The sequence below is a fragment of the Pseudorasbora parva genome, chromosome 22, assembly GCF_024679245.1.
Source record: "Pseudorasbora parva isolate DD20220531a chromosome 22, ASM2467924v1, whole genome shotgun sequence".
NCBI lineage: Eukaryota > Metazoa > Chordata > Actinopteri > Cypriniformes > Gobionidae > Pseudorasbora > Pseudorasbora parva.
The window spans coordinates 19,897,781-19,920,311 of NC_090193.1; the positions used below are offsets into that span (position 1 = coordinate 19,897,781).

At 35.9% G+C, this 22,531-nt stretch overlaps 1 protein-coding gene across 1 annotated transcript in view; it reads left to right on the plus strand.

Annotated features, from left to right (window-relative positions):
* Positions 1–22,531, plus strand: part of slc25a26 (solute carrier family 25 member 26) — a 77,363-nt gene that overhangs the window by 3,305 nt on the left and 51,527 nt on the right. The window contains exons 3-5 of the mRNA XM_067432126.1: positions 3,432–3,541; positions 11,743–11,847; positions 12,038–12,085. Of these exons, the coding sequence (XP_067288227.1) occupies positions 3,432–3,541; positions 11,743–11,847; positions 12,038–12,085 (263 nt within the window). The remainder of the gene's footprint in view (positions 1–3,431; positions 3,542–11,742; positions 11,848–12,037; positions 12,086–22,531) is intronic.

A 22,531-nucleotide genomic window follows, 5' to 3' on the forward strand; every position in this document is an offset into this window, starting at 1 on the left:
AAGAAGGTTGCCTTGTCTGATAAGTCACGTGGACGGCCGTATACACGCGTGCCATTTACCCGGGGAAGTGATGGCGCCAGGACACACTTTGGGAGTTTGATGCTCTTGGCAATGTTCTGTTGGGAAACCCTGGTTCCAGCCATTCATGTGAACAAATTTGACACATGCCACCTACCTAAACTTTGTTGCTGGCCAGATACACCCTTTCTTGACACTGGTGTTCCCTGGGGAAAGTGGCCTCTTTTAGTAGGGTAATGCTCTCACACTGTACACATTGTTCAGAAATGGTTTGCGTAACATGGTGAAGAGTTCAAGGTGTTGCCCTGGCCTCCAAATTCCCCAGTTCACAATCCAACCGAGCCTCTGTGGGATGTGCTGAAACAACAAGTGGATCTACGATGGGTGGCTCCACCTCACAACCAACAGGACTTCAAGGATCTTTTAACATCTTGCTGCCATATACCACAGCACACCTGTAAGAGACAGTATGCCCTATTTAAAGTCTGTTGTAGTTCCACTATTATACACCGGGCGGAGTGTGGGTTTAATTTGTATATAGGATATAGGTAGCCAGAAAGAGTAAGTGAAGTCGAGGTGTAATAAGGGAAGCAAAACTATTTTTGACCTTGTGAGGTGTGGGAATGCAAAATGGAGGATTACAATGTGCTTGAGTATCGGAACTGTGGCAAATAAAGTGGATAAATGCAGTTTTGGACTGGAAGCGTCTTGTTTTGGATCATAAAAGTGTCAGATAACTCTATAGCACTTCTTAGTGACAAGATGGTCATTTGTCACTTCAACACCTTCAGGGGTCTTATAGAGTCCATGCCTTATTACATATTTCTTGAAAATTCCAAAAACATCACTTACAGAAATAATTAAACTCATCAGTGAATATTCTAACATTAAAGACTACGCCACAAACCAAATCAACAAATCATCTTCCCATTGGCACATGACACAGCAAGAAACACTTTACTTTACAATCTCAACTTTAAAAAAAAATTTTTTTAAACTTTGCATCTCATATCTTTCAATATCTTTGCAAATGGACCCAATGTGACAGTTTCCAAAACCCATGGCTAGAGTTAGAACAGAGGTATGTAAATGTAAAGGTATAACCATGTCTGATCCATACAAAATACAAAAATACCATACAAAAAAAAAAAAAAAAAAAAAAAAAATCATTTAAACAGACAAACTTTTCAATTCCAACTTTTTTTTAAAGAATGTGGTGATCAACGTAACTCTCACTGCCTGGTGTCAGATCAATACATTGACAAGCCATGAATTTTAGCCTGGGAAAACCCAGACACCTTCCGGCAAACTACAGAGAATGGTCTGGTTTTAACCAGGCCGCATGAACTCACCAATATTGCATAAACCCATCAACCAAGCGACACTTGGTATCACTCATTTACATAATTTGTTTCCTGATAACACCTTTAATAAATGTACATAAACTTGACTTAGCAAAAAAAACACAAAAAAACTTTTTTTATTACCTATTATAAATTCTATTACAACCACATTTGAAAATAAAAATATTGTGCAACCACCAACACTTATCAACATAATTAGTAAATCAGCAAAGGTACTCAAATACATTCTAATATCGCCTAGTACCATTACAGCAGCACCAGTTAAACAATGTAGAAAACATCTCAAGATCAACACCGATGATATTAATTCGGGAAAAACTGAATTTCTCTTATCTAAAGTACAAACACAAATATCCAGTTTATTTAGTACACATCACACAGCACAAAAAAATGTAATGTGATTAAGTTCTGACGTACTGGATGTACTAACTGTAATCTCAATACAGCGGACTCTTACTTTAATGTACTCTGTTTATGCCCGCATGTTCATAAATTGGACATATGTAACTTATAAGCTAGCAGACCTTTTGGCAATCAAAATCTATTACCATCCCTTACCCCCTATTCTTGAAAACCCAGCACCTCTGATCATGTCTCCAGCTATCGACAAGAAAAGAATGTTACTTAATTGGAAAAATAAGTACCAGATATCAATTGCACTTTGGCTAAATCTAATTATTAACCAATTATTCTATGTTAAAGATTATTTATAGATTATTTATGTAATTTATATATTATATCGTTCTACTTTGTTTCATCGTTTTATATATAGCTTAATATTATTATGAGTAGTAGTAGTATTCTTATATATAATATTAAGGAAGAATCTTTCTCTCCTCTCTTATTAAAAATGAATTCCACATCCATTATAATCATTTATGATACTGTATAAAGTCTAGCAGCTGTATTTGTTACTGTTGGTGGGTATGAGTGGCACTCTTTGTTGGCATGGACACTATTGTTTCAATTTTTGGTTGCTTGGTCCCGTATCTGCCAGCGGTCCTACCTCTCTTGACGGTTGTGTGGCACCATCTGGGTCGGTTATTGTGTCTCTGGCAAGGCAGCTGACTGGTGCACACAACGGTTCCAAGGTGGTTGGGTTTGCTGGCAGTGGTGCAGTGTCTGCCAAGCCTAGAGAGTTATGTGTATCTGCAATTGCTGTAATGATTGCCCTAAAATCTTATAGGTTCCAAAAATGTACCAGATGTACCATTTTTTAAAGGTGCCCTAATGATTTGAAACAATATTTAAAATTGTTCGCTATCTAAATAGAGGGTATGTGGCTTATTTAAGGTAAAAACATTGTGCAGATACGGTTTTACAGGTCCATTTACAACCCTAGAAATTGTCCCTGTAAATCTACCGCCTGACAATGAACATGGGCTGACATGGAAATGTTGGGGACGTACATATTAAGGATCCCAGCGATTGCGTCACATGTGACGTTATGTTGAAAATAGCCTGTTTTTCTGTGGAGTTTTTTCTCAAACAAGATTTACATATGAAGTAGGAGGGAATGATGTTTGAGACTCACAGTATGTGATGTCCATGTACTGAACTTTTTATTTAACTATGGCAAGGTTAATTAAAATTTGGATGTCAGCCATGTAAGGCACCATCCAGCTCGTCGGGAGCAGCTGGGGTTAGATATCTTGCTCATGGACACCTCGACACTTGGTCAGGGTGGAACCGGGGATTGAACCACCAACCTTTCGGTTTGTAGCCAACCTACATGAACCACTGAGTCACTGCTGCCCCTAATCACTTGTTTAAATCTATCATTGTTCCTAAATGCATATCTATATATAGTAATTCTCCCTCTTTGTATGTGTGTGTATGTCATTGGTTCCTTTCTTTGTATAAGCTATGCCATGTTTTTATATTGTGTGCTTTGTTCAATAAAACAAATAAAAAAAATAGTCCATGCCTTGGCGTGTTTGCACTTTTTTTGGCATCACTATTAGGTATTAGGTCATAATGTTTTGTCTCAATCACAATAGGAAGGACACAACTTCTGTTTTTTGCTGACTACTTTCTTCTTGGTTCCAGCTGCAGCATTCTTTGTCACCTATGAAGGCACCAAGTCGTTGTTTGCTGGCTACACTTCTTCAAGCTTGACCCCTATCACTCACATGCTGGCTGCTTCACTTGGAGAAATCGTAGGTTTCCTGTTATTCTTCTTCTTTCTTTTCTGTTGTTTTGTCCTTGTATTTATCATCATTTTCCCATTGCAGTCCAAATTATGTAGTTTGTCGGTATTTCAGAGATTTTTTTTTCAGAAGGCTTAGAATGTGTTTTTTGCTCTGGGTTAGAGCCGGGCCACAGACTACTCTTTATTTTCCCACCAGCTGGCCAAATAGGATCTTGTTGTTGTCTATTGACATAACTGTTTTCATTGAGACTAGTGTTGCAGTTTTGTCAAGGGAGATTTAAGTGTTGAACCTGTAAGGAGCACCTTAATTTCCTCTGCTAGTGTAATTCTGTTTGAGCTATGCAGTTTAGAACACATATAAGCAAAATGTTTGCCATTTAACCTTTCATTAGTGCATACTCCACCTTAAATGCAGAATAGGGCATTAATATGTGCTTTATAAGTACTAATAAGCCAATATATTAGTAATATGCACACTAATAAGCAATTGGTTTATAGTGGGAATTCAACCATAAAATAAAGTGTTACCAAAAGTTTGGATTCACTTTGACATTTTAAATGTTTTCTTTGATTTATCCGATGCATTTAATTTATTAAAAAATTGCAATAAAGACATTTATTAGTTATGCTGCCTCATGGCCATCCATATTTCTCGCTGTGCTGGTTAGGTCATGCATGGCCATCCACTTCTGTATGGATCTGCTGTATGGATTGCCTTTATCACTTAAAACTACATATGACTAATATGATAATTGTTTGGCATTTTTTAATAAAACAAGTTGAAAGTGTATAAGGACTGGCATGAAATGTGAGTGTAGACTATCATTTAACAGTTTGGGTTGGTAAGTTTTTTTGTTTTGTTTTTTTCTCAAAAGAAATTAACACTTTTATTAAAAAGTGGAGTTAGAAGATTTGTTAAAGCCAAAAGTGATAGTAAAGTTATTTATAATGTTACAAATATTTATATTTAAAATAAAAACCTTCACTTTTCACAAAAGCACTTTCTATTTATCATTCTATTCACAACTATTCTCATTATTGATAATAATCATAAATGTTTCTTGAGCACACAATTATCCCACTGAAGACTGGAGTAATGATGCTTAAAATCAGCTTTGCCATCACAGATTACATTTTAAAATATATTAAAATAGAAAAGTTATTTTACATTGTAATAATATTCTAAAATAGGAATGTGTTTACTGTTCCTTGATCAAATAAAAGTAACCTTGTTGAGCGTAAGAGACTTGTTTCAAAAACATTACTAATGTTTACCCAAATGTTTTAACTGTACACTCTCAAAAAAAAAAAAAAAAAAAAAAAGGTACAGTGCTGTCACTGGGGTGGTACCCTAAGGTACAAAAGTGAAAAGCTCTTTGTTTACATTATGGTACATATTAGTACCTTAAAAGGTACATATCAGTACTTTAAGAGTGCATATTAGTACCTTAAATGTACATAGTAATACCTTTTAAGGTGCATATTAGTACCTTAGGGTACAATGACAGCACCTTTTTTTCTGACAATGTATCGTACATACATTAGATCAATAAAAGATACCACTGGGAGCAGAAGCATGCATTTCTTGATACCAATGTGAGCAAAAGCATGAAAATGAAGGGAAAAGTATGTCTTTTACTTTTATTTGTTTTGTTTTTTTTGTAGAGAAAGTTTTGTTACAAAAGGAAACTTGCACATCATTGCATTCTGTTTTTATTCACAATTTTGTACAGTGTCCCAACTTTTTTGGAATCAGATTTGTATATTTGGCCATATTTAAATCTGTTTAGCAGAATTCAGAAGCAAACTTTCCTCAACATCATTAGAGCAGAATACATTTTTTGGACCTGCTAATACAATACCATCCTATTAATCTCAATATGCAATTTCGAGTGACATTATATAACTATTACTTTTGTAATTAGGTTGATCATTTTAGTTTATTACCCATTAAGTTAACTGGCTGTTTTTCTACTCTCTATACTGAAGAAGACACCCTGGGGGGAAACTGTGTTTTTGCTTGGAAAATTGGAGCAAATATCATTACGTGCTAATCACGGCCATGCATGACTCAAAATAAGTCAAGTAAAAAAAAAAAAAGTTCAGCCTTCACCAATACCCAAGATATTTGAATATGAGGTGAAGTTGAAGTCAGGTCTGTTGATAACCCTTTGCCTGGTGCAGCAGGATTTGCACACTTCAAAAGGGGATTTTTAGCAGCAGAGCCCCAGCTGAATCCTAGTGTGTTGTGGGTACACATTGCCCCTTTCAAAGCTCGTAATCCTGCAGCTTAGCCATGAAAGTCTTCCCCTCAGGCCGTCTGGAGCAGAAGACAAAGTCATCTTTCTTACATAACTTCTGCCATTATAGTTCTCGCTAATAGGTTTCCCAACTGGATATGATAAATGACTCATTAGTTTATAATTTGTTAGAGTTAGAGTTTTCTGGCCCAGTTTTGCATCAAACCATGTAGTTTCTTACTTGTGCAATAATTGCTTTTCTTTCCTATTACTTTGTAGTGTTCCCCATTACTTTCCCAGACAGACCAAAAAGATTATTCGCTGCTGCTGTACTGTCATATTATTCGGTTGACCCTATAAGGTTAGTGCTAGCACACTAATCAAACGAAATATAGATCCAGGACTTTAAGCTCAGGGATTCATGCTTTGCCTTTGTAGCATCGGATCTGCAACCAGCAAGATTTAAATTGTCTGGAAATGTTATCCTCACTTTATTTACCTATACCAGTCTCTCTTAAAGGGTTAGATCTCTTTGGGTTAAATCTTCACCCAAAAATGTAATTTCTTACTCTCATAATTACTCACCCTCATGTTGTTCCAAACCCCTTTCGTTCTTCATCAGAAAAAAAATGAAGATATTTCCAATGAAATCCGAGCACTCTCTGACCCCACATGCCACGTCACCACTTTTAAGTCCCAGAAAGGTAGTAAAGACATTGTTAAAATAGTTTGTGTAACTCCAGTGGTTCAACATTAATTTTATGAAATGACGAGAATACTTTTTGTATTTGCATTTGCAGCCATTTGTGCTCCCATGGGCATGCTGGTCTGAAAATGCGTTCGGGCGCATTGTACACGCGCAACATAAAACGACTGCACCCTTAACTGACTGAAACCTGGTCTAAAGTTAATAGTGCAGTATTTTTTATGTTATTCAAAGGGCACGATGGTAATATGTGCCTGTAGGCAGGTGCACAATGCACATACATCTGCTTGTTACACACACAGGGACGCACTGCAGCACACATCAAATTTTAAATATGAAAAATAAAAGGATCCTCTCTGGAGAAGTGTTCAGTTTCTTGCATGTTTCGCCCAAAACAGACCCATGACTCATTAAGATGGAATACAGACGACCCATTTTTACCACCACCGACAATTTTTCCCATTGTTAAACGAGCAAAAGTGGATTTGGACACACCCTAAATGCACTCGCACCGTGCACTTTAAACCATGCGCTTAGATCATTAAAATAGGGCTCTGAGTCCAGCTTCTCTCTTCATACAGTCATATGAAAGGTTTCTATATTATTTGTGTAATAATAGCAGCAATAATTTGTCTCTTCTTTCTCAGTCTGTGCATGTGCTATAAAGAATGCAATAGTTGATGGTGTCTGTCAGGGCCAGTGTAGGCTGTTATCTAGCCATTATATCAGATTTATCTTCATTCCCATTTGCCCAACACTGTTTTCCGAGCTCATTTGTCAAGCTGAGCACTTTTCCTACATTTATAAACCGTGTCTCTCCCTATGGCTGTAGGGTGAAAACAGCATGTATCATGACTCGAGGGGGGCGACTGGCACCCCGCTAAATTTGGCACAGCAAATAATCCATGCATTGCCCGTGGGAATATGGTTGCCTGTGATTTATTGTAAAAATCAAGCCATAGCATTGTACTGTGGCTCATTTTTAACCTTTTTCCCAAACCCTCTTCTTCTCACCTGGCAGGTATTTGAAATATCTAAAAATAGGCAATCCAAAAGTGAAGTGTTGGGTTAACAATGTTATCTTTGCACATGCATTGGTATATTAAAGGAAGAGATGGGGGACGTGTCAGGCAGATATTGGTCTGTACAGATAGATTTGGGGAGGCATCGCTCCATAAGGACCCGAGGGGACGCACGCTGTTGTTGTTTTTTAAGGCACCTGTTGGATGATCTGTAGAAGATTGTTCCAGATGCCTGTAGTAATTCCAACTTCCTGAAACACTGCTGGGAGGCACGTGTTCCGAGTTCACGAACTGTTTGGAATGTTCCAGCTGTGTCTATTGATGTCTGGAGTCACAGCTGTGAGGGTGACCTTGGTTTATTCTATGCTAATGGGAATGTATTTTGTTGGGATTTAAAAAGTACCTTCAGGTTTTTGGGTAAAAAGGCAAAAAAAAAAAAAAAAAACCTTTTTAAATTTACCTCAGTACTGTCAGTAAGATTTAAAAAAAAAAAATGTTTTTGATGTCTCTTATGCTCACAAAATCTGCATTAATTTGATAACAATGCTGTAATTATGGAATATTATTACAAATGAAAATGTATGATTTTATATTTTATTTTAATATAATTTAAAATGTAATTTTTTCCTGTGATGCAAAGCTGAATTTCAGCATTATTGCTTCAGTCTTCAGTCAATTTCAACCAATGTTGAAAATAGTTGTGCAGCTATTTTTGTGGAATTTGTGATGCATTGTATTGTTTCATTTTGTGTGTGTGTGTGTGTGCGTGGTGTGTGTGTGTGTGTGTGTGTGTGTGTGTGTGTGTGTTTCAGGATATAAAGTTCAAAAGAAGAGTAATTATTTGAAATGGAAATCTTTTGTAACAAATGTCTTTAATGTCATTTTTCATCAATTTATATCATCCTTAGCCTAATATAAATATTATGAAAGAAAGAAAGAAAGAAAGAAAGAAAGAAAGAAAGAAAGAAAGAAAGAAAGAAAGAGAAATCTTACTGACCCCAAACTTTTAAATGACAGTGTATAACATTTCTGGAAACACTTTACTTGAAGCTGTATCATTAGAAAAGTATTAGAATTAATAATTAATGCCTTATAATATGCATTCTAAAGTGTTATATATTTTCGTTTTAACCACAGTTATAATAAATTACAATCTATTCTCACCTTTTAAATTCTCACCTTTTTATTACACCTTTTAAAGAGAATCATGCAATATTACACGTTAGCATGTTGATCTTGTGTTTAATTCATTGACCCTGAATAGATAAGTATCATAATGTTTTATTATAAAGTAATATAATTTTCAATATAGTTAAAATTGTTAATTAAAATATTACTTCTTTTTTTTTATTTTTTTACAATGCATATACAATGCATCTAATATACTATTAGAATCATAATTCTTACATTTAAATAATAAGACTGAAACTAAATGTGTTTCATTCGGTAAAAAATGTCAAGGCAAATGGTTGTGTGACGTATGCAGTATTAATTCGTCCCTGATAGTGTGTTGTAAAGAATAGCGGGAGGACAAGACAAACAGCCCTGAACTGCTTCACCCAGCGCTAAAACAAGCTATGTGCCTCCCTTTAATTGTCCCTGCTTCTTCATCGTGGCTGAGAGCTGGCCTCTGGTCGTCGCGTTGCCCTGGAATTGGGAGATTCGTCCTCAGAGGGGTTTGTTTTTCCGCTTCAGCAGCGCAGAGGAACGGGAAGCGCGCGCTTGGAACAGAGGCAGCGACTAATTAATGCCACCTCCTCCAAATGACTCGCAAATAAAGATAAATGGTGATGGGAATGCAAAAACACAAAGACTAGAATGTATCTCCCAATAGTGAGTGGCCTATAACCATAACTCTTTCCAACAAGGAAACCAAACGTTAATTAGTACAAAACAGTGCCTCGATAATCGCCTGACAGGTCACGTAGAGGTAGGCTACGTCCATCCATAAACACAACGAAAATGTAAAGACCTCGACATCCACTTATTCTTCAGCCTAGTTTTCCTCCTCACTGCTCATTGTAAATTACCCAGAAATACACAATGTCGGTAATTGATCTGATATAATCTCTCGCCAGTCCTCCATCAACTCCCCTGCGAGATGATACAAAATTGCCGCGGCGCGCACTCGCGCCCACCAATTCAATTACTCCAAGAATTACTTGTCATATCCACTTCCCTCTCTATTTAGTGCTGTAATTTTGATCCTTTTGAGAATTACACGAGGGGACATGATGTTTAGTGTTTCGTAAATGTTAACCCAGCAAAAAGAGAATGTAATGAGTTCAGTAAAATGGGCCCTGTCAGTTTCAGTAAGAGAACGATGGCCGCAGGTCCCGGGTTTCACCGCTGGGTGGCACTCTTGGTACATGCTTTTAGCTTGTTTAAAATTCGAACCCTCCCCACTGATCTTTTCTCAATAGAGATAATAGTTACAGATTCACTCAGCTGGATATTGCACATTTGTGCCATGCCATACCGTAAAGTCTTGCATGCTGTTCTGTAAGCCAAGTGCCCATTTATTTGGCAACTTCAGTGTGCAAGAAGATGCTCTGCTGCCTGCCAGACTCATCTAGAGTGCAAACTACCATAGCTTGTTCACACACACCGTACGTGTAGGTTGTCAGCTGGGCTCACGGTGGACCTAGCCTCTCTCATAGAAGCACCCCATGCCCGCTCTGTTATTCATTCAAAAGAGATTACTTCTAGCACCACAGATCCACTGTGAGCCTCGGGGTCTGGTAGGGGCCCGGTAAAATTCCCTGTGGTTGTGAAGATTGCTTTCCATCCTCGGTTCGCCCTGGTATTTCCACCCTCAGCATGGAGAGGATCAGAAGTAATGCACCACAAGTGTAGTTTAGAGGGGGATGCAGCCAAGAAGAATGAGCTTGAATAATGCCACACTTCAGTGTGTTTGCTGGAATTCAGCTGTTGTGCATGTGTGTGTGTTTCATGTCAACTATGTTAATGTTCAGGTGCTGTGTTGTATTCTAATAAGCACAAACAATGTAGTAGCCTCATTTGTTTGACAATTAATTGTTACATTTTCTGAAATTATATTGATATAATTGTTCTCTACGGTAAATAGAGAACTCTATTGTTCTCTCTCTCTCTCTCTCTCTCTCTCTCTCTCTCTCTCTCTCTCATACAAAGAAATTGTTATATAAAAAGTTAGAGTTAAATAAAAATGTAGCTGTAGTTTTTTCTTGTTTTTGCCAAATAATCTTGTCAGATTAATGAATCAACCAAGTTTAGTGTTTTTTTTCTTTCTCATATTTAAAATATTTCAAAATATATAAAATATTACCCATATTTTGATGGTTTGATCAGACTTTTAGGGTCTATATAAACAATTATTTAGCTCTGGACATTGACCACTACTGTATATATGTGACCCTGGACCATAAAACCAGTCATAAGGGTCAATATTTAAAAAAATGAGATTTATACATAATATGAAAAGTGAATAAATAAGATTTCCATTGATGCATGGTTTGTTGGGATTGAAAATCAGGAATCTTAGGGTGCAAAAAAATGTCCTACTACTAGCATATTTATTTACTACTACAACTACTACTACTACTAATAATAATATACACATATATATATATATATATATATATATATATATATATATATATATATATATATATATATATATATATATATATATATATATATATATGTATATATATATGTATATATATATATATATATATATATATGTATATATATATATATATATATATATATATATATATATATATATATATATATATATGGTAGGAAATCTTAATGGAACTTGATCTTTACTAAATATCCTAATGATTGGCATAAAAGAAAATACAGTTCATACAATGTATTGTTGGCTTTTGCCACAAATATCCCTGTGCGACTTATGACTGGTTTTGTGGTCCAGGGTTGTGTGTGTATAGCCTATACACGTATTTACATGTATGCATGTTACATTTCCCATTTTAAGCAGTGCTTTAACTAAAGTCTAGTCATTATTATTATTTTACAGTTTTGTTTATTTACATACTTGCTTTTTGAAATCTTACCAGTGTCTATATACTATATATTATTCCACGTTTCACGTGTTTTTTTCTTCAGTTATAAACTTCAGTTTTATTTCATGTTTTTAAACATCTGTATTGTACAGTGTACTTGAGTATTTCTATCTGTTTATGTGAACAGCACTATTTGACATGTTGGTGAGTGTTCACTCTCTCTCACACAGATCGCCTGTCTGATTCGTGTGCCGACTGAAGTGGTAAAGCAGAGAACACAGGCCAATCCCTCCCTCAATACCTACCGGGTGCTGCTGAATACACTACAAGAAGAGGTGCGTGTATATCGTCAGCTTGACTTACAGTGAACAATGCCCTTGAGTTCACTTGAGCTGTCATGTTTAACACAGATGGACGGGTGGCTTGATTGATTAATACGTTGTTTTGTAAAGCAACCAGTCATGAAAATGCCACGTCTTTTTTGTTTGCAAAGTGATGACAACCCTTTTTGATTTCTCATTGCAGGGTTTCAGAGGGCTGTACAGAGGTTATGGCAGCACAGTACTTAGGGAGGTAGGCTGGCTTTCCTGTATACAAATAAAGTATTAGTACTTTATTATTTACATAGTTATAGAAATGCTGTGATATTACCATTTGATTTGAATATCTCTTAAAGGGATAGATCTCACTTTATAATTAAATACAGAATTTTAATTTTTGGGTGAAGTAACCCTTTAAGTGTCTATGTACCAGAGGCGGACAGTAGTGGAGTATTTTTACTTTCTACTCAAGTACATTTTTAAGTATACTTTATCAGCTTTTACTTCACTACATTACAAATCATAATATATAATGCCATACTTTTTAATGCACTACATTTCATAAATAAAAAAATGTTGTTTTCTTACCTTTAATACTTAATTACATTAAAAATGTATTCTTTCTTACTTGTAAAACTTACTCAAGTAAAACTTTGAATTACTTTTACTTGAATAAAAGTACACAGCACTACATTTTTAATGTAATTAAGTATGACATGATATCCAATATGAAATTTATTGCAGTAAAAAGTGCAATATTATGTTTTGTAATGTTGTGAAGTAAAAGTTTTCAGAAGAAGAACACTGATAAAGTAAATATACGTGAAAAACAAAATTACTTGGAAAGTAAAAATACTTCAGTACTGTCCGCCTCTGCTATGTACTAACATTTAACTTAATCATTTGATAGAGTGCACTTATTGTGTACATCTACTTATATTTAAAGTGATGAATTGAGAAATCAACTTTCCCGTGAGCCTTTGATATAAAAGTTCATCGTGATATAAGAATACCCTGTAAGTTTCATAGCTGAAAACTTCCTTGATAGTCAAAGAAAAGTGCTACCGAGCAATAAACATGCCAAAGAGAGTAAGATATTGTGCTGTGCCTTGTTGCAGAAGAACACAGTCTCTGCATAAGCTTCCTTTTGGATTCTAATATTAGGAATGAGTGGTTGAACTTTATTTTTAATAAAGTGCGTAAGACATTGCACGTTTGTTCACTTCATTTCACCGCTGAATCATTTGTAAACAAGATACAGGTCGAGACTGGATTTGTAGACACATTAATATTAAAGGGTTAGTTCACCCAAAAATGAAATTGATGTCATTAATGACTTACCCTAATGTCGGTCCACACCTGTAAGACCTCCGTTTATCTACAGAACACAGTTTAAGATATTTTATAGTTAGTCAGAGAGCGTATGCAAGTGTATGCACACTATACTGTCCATGTCCAGAAAGGGAATAAAAACATCATCAAAGTTGACATCAGTTACTTAGTTAGAATCTCTTGAAAAATCGAAAATACATTTTGGTCCAAAAATAACAAAAACTATGACTTTATTCAGCATTAATGACATGTATTTCATTTTTGGGTGCCCTAACCCTTTAAAACGCAATGCTGTTTCTTTTATATTGGATCCGACAGGAATGGTGCAACACACTTATGAGAGTAAAATATGTTTTTTATATGTGATAGTACTGCATTGTTACAGATCATTTTCGTTTACACCATAATATAAAATTAGAACAAGTATATACTTTAGAAATAAACCTAATTAAGGATAACTTACCAAGCTATCACAGGCTATAATATTCTTTCTATTTGAGGTGTTCTTAGTTCATTGTCCTGTGTTTCAGGGTCAGACTCTGGGTAGAACGTTTATGGGCAATTTATTACGGTTGTCATTTTTCCATATTCTACTGACGGGGGAGTCTAAACTCAAAATAATATGCAAAACTGTTATCCAATCCTAGCCATGGGCGTTTACTTCAAGTCTCCATTGCAGCATGCCCATTAAAACCCAGTGTTCAGGAGAGAGCCTCAAAACCAGTGTAGAAAATAGCCTATTACTTATTCATTATGATGTTTTTGAATGTAAAAACCAATTAGTAATAAGTTGAGCTCAGGCAACAGTATGAAATAATAAAAAAAAGTTAGTTCATGACCCCGTTAAAAAGACCTTTATGTACTGTATTTCATTTCTGTAATTGCATCTGAGATTACAGTTGACCCCTCCCTTATACGTTAAACAACCCTTAAAGGCACAATTAAAATATCCAAAATACGCTAGAACAATGTTTTATATTTTGTCGACTTGTGTACTTACACTATCTCAAATGTTTCCAAGAATGTTTAAATCCAGAGAAACAAGCTATTTTAATACGGACAGTGTCCATGTGTCACCTATCAATGACATCATACTTGCGCTACCCTTGATGTCTGGTTTTATTTTTGTAGAAACCATTGAAACACCAAAAGACACTTTAATATATGATGTGTTTTATTAGACAGATGAGCAACTGTTTGGATACATTCATCGACAAAAAAGGAAACATTGTTATATAGCTCAACACATTTAGTCTTATTGTTTAGATTTTGTTTTACCGTGACTACCATGATTTACCATGCCTAATTTTGTTTTAACGTTAGCGCACCGCAGAGTGTGACAAGTTTCTCATAGTAGCCACCGAGGTAGCACACAGAGTAGCATTATGACATAACTTTCAATATGTTCAAATGTATACATATGATAAAACAGCGCTGCATTATGTCACTTACACATGAGCGGAAGAAGCGGAAGTGGGTGTCTCCAGCAAGCTGTGTGAAATCAAGACGTTATTATGCCTTTGTTTTGAATAAGAGACCTCTAGCGGGGAAATCAAATCATACCAATGAACCTGTCCCTGACCTACCAGTATCACACTATAATAGCAGCAAATTTTGCAATATAACATGAACACAATAAGTACATTGTATTTTTTTATGTAAGTACATAGTAGGTAAAGACACCCTATAGAAAATGACCAACAATTGTATCATCAAATTATCATTATTTACTCACCCTCGTGTAATTTCTAACCTCAGTCTCAGTGTCGTTTCATACAATGAAAGTTAAAGGCATCCAGGGTGGTTTTTAACCTCACTGACTTTCATCATAAGCAATAAAAAAACTGATGAAGCAGTCTTTCTTTTAAATATGGATATTTTTCTTACACAAACACATCACTTCAGAAGGACTTTATTAACCCCCCAGGAGCCATGTGGAACAGTTATGGAGAGAAGTACTTTTATAGACACAAATGGAGCAACAATTCACTGCCATTAAAGCTTGGAAAAGCCAGGACATTTTTATATAACTCTTAATTGTATTCACCTGAAAGAAGAATGTCATAGACACCTAGGATGGCTTGAGGGTGAGTAAATTATGGACTAATTTGAATTTTTGGGTGAACTATCCATTTAAGCAAGATTTTGACCCCTTTGCTTTTTGTTCTGAATTTCAGTTTGCTCATTCAAGCAATTACATTTTTTTGGGGTATTAACAATTCATGTAGCTAATTAAATTAATTAGCAATGGAACAAGCGGCAGGCAGAGGATCCACAAGGTGAAATGCATACCATAGCCCTCCAACCCAAGAGAAGAAGCTTTTTTTAAATGGATCTCTCATTCTCACCCTTTGATTAATCATCTTCTTTCTTGCACACCTTCATTGCATGATAATGCTTGTTGAGTTCAGGTAAAGCTCATATTTTTTCATTTTGTTTTAAAAATGTATTTTTTCCTCCTTCATGTTACGTACTGACAGAAGACAAAGATAAAAGGAACAAAATATTCAAAATCAAAGAGAACTTGTTGTCTTCATGAAGGTGACACTCATCTTTTGGTGAAGTGATATCGTCTCTCTCTGCCGGGTGATCTTGTACTTATTTTCCGCCTCACTTAACTCACGTTATTCACGCAAACTCCACCTGGACATAAAGAAAAAAGAACAACAAGCCTTTTCTGATTTCTCCAAGGGCTTCTGAATAAATGAATACATTTTGGATGTGAGCGGGCGGCTCAGGCAGAATACTAAGGGCCAGATAAAATAGAGGTGCCGAGAGGTGCCCCGCTTCTTCCTTGGGATTGGCTTTGACGTGTGTCAGGAAGCTAATTCATTTTCTCAGCCCGCTATCTTATCCAGCGCCGCAACCCTGTCAGGGTAAGTTTGTTTACCCTGGATGCCGAGTCCTCTTCACGCAAGGATTTAATTGGGGTCTTCTCCATTATGCAGATTCATTAAAGAACCCCGGACAAGAGGTTGTGATGAGATACAGCCCGCCGATATGTGCTAGCTGATTATGTAGAAGAGAGAGAGGATGACAAGCATGCAGTTAAATGACAAATAAAAAGGCTGGTGTAAAAAGGAATCATGCATGCATGATACATGAAGTCAATATAAATTAACCATATGTATTACTTTGGTGACTAAAAATACTGTTCAACAGATTGGGGGCCGTAAGATTTTAATAATAATATAATATATAGATAATGAGGAATCTTATGTTGATTATCAGAAATATTTTCTATTTAATCATACAGTAATAATAGTTATATTGTGAAATATGATTACATTTTATATATATTAAAGTATTTTTCAGAATGTAATTTATTTCTGTGTTTGAAAAGCTGAATTTTCAGCAGTCTTCAGCCACATGATCCTTCAGAAATCATTCCAAAAATTAAAAAAAATTGTAGTGGAAACAATTTCACTTTTTTCAGGATTCTTTAATAACATTTCAAAAGGACAGCATTCATTTGCTATACATATGAACTTTTTAATAGTGCATAGGTAAAGCATTAATAAAGGATAACCAGGGCACGAAGCTCCCGTTCCACCACATCCCAAAGATGCTATATTGTTTGAGATCTGGTGACTGTGGGGGCCATTTTAGTACAGTGAACTCATTGTCATGTTCAAGAAACCAATTTGAAATTATTCGAGCTTTGTGACATGGTGCATTATCCTGCTGGAAGTAGCCATCAGAGGATGGGTACATGGTGTTCGTAAAGGGATGGACATGGTCAGAAACAATGCTCAGGCTGTGACATTTAAACGATGCCCAATTGGCACTAAGGGGCCTAATGTGTGTGCCAAGAAAACATCCCCCACACCATTACACCACCACCAGCCTGCACAGTGATAACAAGGCATGATGGATCCATGTTCTCATTCTTTTTACGGCAAATTCTGACTCTACCATCTGAATGAACTCAACAGAAATGGAGACTCATCAGACCAGGCAACATTTTTCCAGTTTTCAACTGTCCAATTTTGGTGAGCTCATGCAAATTGTAGCCTTTTTCCTATTTGTAGTGGAGATGAGTGGTACCCGGTGGGGTCTTCTGCTGTTGTAGCCACATCTGCCTCAAGGTTGTGTGTGTTGTGGCTTCACAAATGCTTTGCTGCATACCTTGGTTGTAACGAGTGGTTATTTCAGTCTAAGTTGCTCTTCTATCAGCTTGAATCAGTCAGCCCATTCTCCTCTGACCTCTAGCATCAACAAGACAATTTTACCAACAGGACTGCCGTATACTGGATGTTTTTCCCTTTTCACACCATTCTTTGTAAATGCTAGAAATGGTGGTGCGTGAAAATTCCAGTAACTGAGCAGATTGTGAAAATACTCAGAATGGCCCGTCTGGCACCAATAACCATGCCACGTTTAAAATGGCTTAAATCACCTTTCATTCCCATTCTGACATTCAGTTTGGAGTTCAGAAGATGTATATATAGATAGCTACATTGCTTCAATGCATTTAGGGGTGTGGTCCTGGTCAAGACAATCTCCTGAACTCTAAACTGATTATATTCTGTCATCATTTGACAGGCTGTTTCAAACCTCTATGAGTTTCTGTTGTGCTACCAGACAAATCAGACAAAGAAATGTTTATATATATAGATAGATAGATTATCATGTCTTTCCAAAAATGTATGATTTTTTTCTACTGTGGACATGAATGGTCAGTGGCCAATGTTTTCATTTTAAAAGTGTACTCATTCACTACATTACAAGTCTTCTAAAGCCATTTGAGAGCTTTGTAGGAACAAACCAAAATAAAGCATTAATATTCACTAAATATCTGACCGATTACAGCTGTCTCTGTAGCTTTGGCAAGTTCATGTTTATGCGAAAAGTCTAATTCGTGAATGAACGCTATTTTCAGGTAACTCTCCTTAAAGGGATAGTTCACACAAAAATAAACATTTCCCCATGATTTACTCACCCTCAAGCCATCCTAGGTGAATATGACATTGTTCTTATTCAGTCATGGGGTGAACATTCTTCTTTCTTCTTTCGACATTCTTCGTATTCAGTCATTTTTGGGTGAATTATCACTTGAAATTACTTTTAAACTATCAGGTTCTTAAGTTATCTGGTTGGAAATAGTTATCAGAAGATTTTCAGTGTAAAATTACATACATTTGTCTCTGTTCTTCTCACAACAGACTCTACAAGAATATAATGCAAGAACTATATACTTGCATTATCTTATAGACTGTATCCTGGTTTCATCCACTAGAGGGCACAACAGGATTAGGGCAACTCTGATAACCATCTGCAAGATAACCACTCAGATTAGGAACAAAGAGCACAACTTTATTTAACTTTATAAAAGCTGAATGGAAGATAGAACTTGGCTAACACGTTTAACCTATATTATTAAATATGTTGGCCTATTTGCTGCAGTGTAACAGTAGTATTAAAAATTAATAATATGGAAAGCGTTTGAAATGTTTCTGTCATGTTGACTGAGGGTTCCAATCATAGCACTTTCTCATGGTCCGTGACACTCGCCCCAGATGAGAGAGCGTGAGAATGAGCGAGGCAGACAGACAGAAGAAGAGTGCTGTTGTGGAGTTACTGCTCACAGTACTGTTGGTTACCATCTGACAGTCCTCATTGTATATCAGCACAGATGTGAGAGCGGAGGGAAGGGGAGGAGAGGAGAACTGGCAACTTTGTAAGAATGTAGTTATGAAACACCTACGCCTTGAGCTGGGCTCCTGTCAACTTCTGCATTAGTTGTCCAAAATGTCCAAAAATGTTTTTCTCTCAGCATTTGCTCAGATTTAGACACTGATATTTAAGGAGTAGTTCACTTCAAAATAAAAATGTCCTGATATTTGACCCACCCCCATCTCATCCAAGGTGTTCATGTCTTTCTTTCTTCAGTTGAAAAAAAGAATTTTGAGGAAAAAATTCCAGGATTTTTCTCCACATAATGGGCTTAAATTTGCAACCTATGGGTTGAGGGTCCAATGCAGTTTCAAAGGGCTTTGAAGGGTTTCAGAGGCTCTGCGCGATCCAAGACGAGGAATAGGGCGAAACCATCTGTCATTTTTGAAGTAAATAAAAAAGCATATTTTTTAACTCATCTTGCACTGCTCTTCGGCACGCCATGGATTACATACTGGTAATCACGTTGGAAAGGTCACGCTAGACGTAGGCAGAAGTACCGCCTCTGTACTTCAAAACACTTGTGCGAAGACTACTACGAACATCCTTTAACCAAAAAGGTAAAACAACAGTGTTGGGCGATTTTGAAGTTGGAGATGGAGTGTTTTTGGAAAAGGGCATTTGTGTTAGTTTTCCATGTTTGCTTGGGATTGTTCTTCCGCCTCTGTCTAGTGTGACTTTTCCAATATGATTAAGTAATCTGTGGGGATCCACAGAGCAGTGCAAGATGAGAAATTTAGGTTAAAAAGTGTATGTATATATATATATATATATATATATATATATATATATATATATATATATATATATATATATATATATATATATATATATATATATATATATATATATATATATATATATATATATATATATATATATATATACATATACATATATTTAGGGTTAGTTCACCCAAAAATGAAAATTCTGTCATTAATAACTCACCCTAATGTCGTTCCACCCCCGTAAGACCTCCATTCATCTTCAGAACACAGTTTAAGATATTTTATATTTAGTCCGAGAGCTTTCTGTCCCTCCATTGTAAATGTATGTATGGTATACTGTCCTTGTCCAAAAGACCAGGAAGGTAATAAAAACATCATCAAAGTAGTCCATATGTGACATCAATGGGTTAGTTTGAATTTTTTGAAGTATCGAAAATACATTTTGGTCCAAAAATAACAAATACTATGAGTTTATTCTGCATTGTCTTCTCTTCCGGGTCTGTTGTCAATCCGTGTTTGCGATTCCGCAGTGCTGACGTGAGAGATCGCTGACGTGTTATTGCAAAAATTATTTTCGATAATTCAAAAATTTGAACTAACCCACAGATGTCACATATGGACCACTTTGATGATGTTTTTATTCCCTTTCTGGTCCTTCTGGACAAGGACAGTATACTGTACATACGTTTACAACAGAGGGACAGAAAGCTTTTGGACTAAATATAAAATATCTTCAACTGTGTTCCAAAGATGAACGGAGGTCTTATGTGTATGGAACGCCATGAGGGTGAGTCTTTAATGACAGAATTTTCATTTTTGGGTGAACTAAACTAGTAAGTGATTTTTCATAACCCTTCTTTTCCTAGTGATATTCTTCTGACCTTTTCTCGTTTGTAATGTCTCTCAGCCATCTCCCTTTCTACAGTCTTTTTTTTAAATCTCTCTCTTGCTCACTCGCTCTCCTCTCCTGAGTGGACATGCCCCCTACTGCTGATTGGCTGCAAGTGTGTTGTGGTGCTCGGTACTAATCACTTTCAACAGCATTACTCAGAAATTGCTTACCGCACCTTTAAAAGGGGGAAAAAAAAGAAAATGCTGGCACAATTTCCTCATGTTCTTCCAAAACTATTTCTTTGCGATTTTATTTTGTGCTTTATATTAAAATTAATGGTAAGGTTTTCAACTAAAAATGGGAAACTCTTTATGTGTTTTGGCTGTTAATTTACACGACAACGGCATTATTGGTGCCTGAAAATACAAACTTTTGAAAATGGGTTTCAAAGTGTAATGGTAGCATGTTGAGTAGATGTTAAGCTGGTATTGTCTGGGTTTAAACTAAAAAAAAAGCTAATTTGTGAAAACGGTGTCATTATGCGCGTGTATTACATGTTCAGACACATTTCTTTACTAAGTGATGTCGCCATCTACTAGCCTGGCATACAGAAAACCGCATTTTTAGTCATTTTGCGGATCCATGTCAACCGGGATCGCTTTGACAACACTGTTGTCTGTATATGTGAAAAACACAAAGGAAAAACTTTTTAGTTTTTAGTACATATACCAAAACAAAGAAATATTCAGTTTACATGTTTTTTTTTAATTTTTTGATTTATTTCAATCTTAAATGGTGTTTTTGGCGTTTTAATTAAATTAGATTATTTCAATATTAATACAAAAATAATAATAATATAAGTTTGCTGAGGTCCCATGAGTGAGAACCACTTGTGTAGATTAGAAGATCTGGAAGAATATTAGAAGTGACAATGTTTAGAAAGTATTTAGCTAAATGCATTTACATGAATATTGTTATGGCGAAAAGATTTGTCAGAGTGTGTTTTCCTTCGTTCTTTTTTATTGCATCATGTCAGTGTTTGACAGAATGCTAAACGCATTTCTTATCAAATTAAATCAAACTATTCTCCATTTCTTTCCACTCATTCTCGCTCCACCCTCCTTCTGATCTCTAGTTGACACTGAAGCCAAAGAGCCCCAGAGGTCTTGGATCTGCCCGAGATCAATTTGTCTGACTTATCTCTGTGTTTATGTTGCTGTTGTTCATTGGTCACAGCGGGCTGTGCTGCTAACAGGTGGAAGTGTGTATGTTTGACCTGCAGTTCATTGTGGATTTGCTTCTCTCTACTTTATAACGCAAGCAAAGAGAGGATAAGAGGCAGGGGTGTGCGGTTTCTTTATGCTTGTCTGGTGGATTTATTCTTCATTCAGTTTCCTGTCAATTTTTCACAGTACTTCTGAGTCCTCTCCATTTAACTTCTTTCAACTGCCATTCCCAATCATGTATAAATCGAGAACAAGAATGTTATTTTGACCCTTTCAACAAAGATCCTTTAAACATGGGCTGTAAATTATTCAACCCTCAGAAATCCAGCATTAATTTTGCAGGACACCTAGAGGCTTTTAAATACTTTGGAGTCAGAACAGTTCTATTGCATTCCCTAAAGTTTCAAGCTCTGTCGAAACATGAATAATGTCGAAGTATGTAAAATTGTATATTAAATAAATTAAAGTAAAAAGTTATTTTAAATGATAAAAATACTGTATTATTATTATTATTATTATTGTTATTATTATTATTATTATTATTATTATTATTATTATTTAATTATTATTATTATTTAAAGAAATGCAGAATTGGTAACATGAAAAGACTTCAACAAAAACCATCAAAAAAATGTATTGCCCCTGAACTTTTGAACATTTTGTTCTTGCCATTGTTTGAACAATGTTTTTTGCTACGGCCTACGGAGGGCTACGGAGCCCCTTAAAGGAGATGGTGGTGGAAAAAAATATGATATGGAAGGAAAAAAAGTCTTGTTTTTCGCATTCCCCCAAGAAAATTTGCATTCATTCGCAAAACCTTTCAAGCTCTTTGCTAGCATATGCAAAGTTTCTCTGGGGAACGCAAAACATTTGCAAGAGAACACAAAAGCACTGACAAATAATCT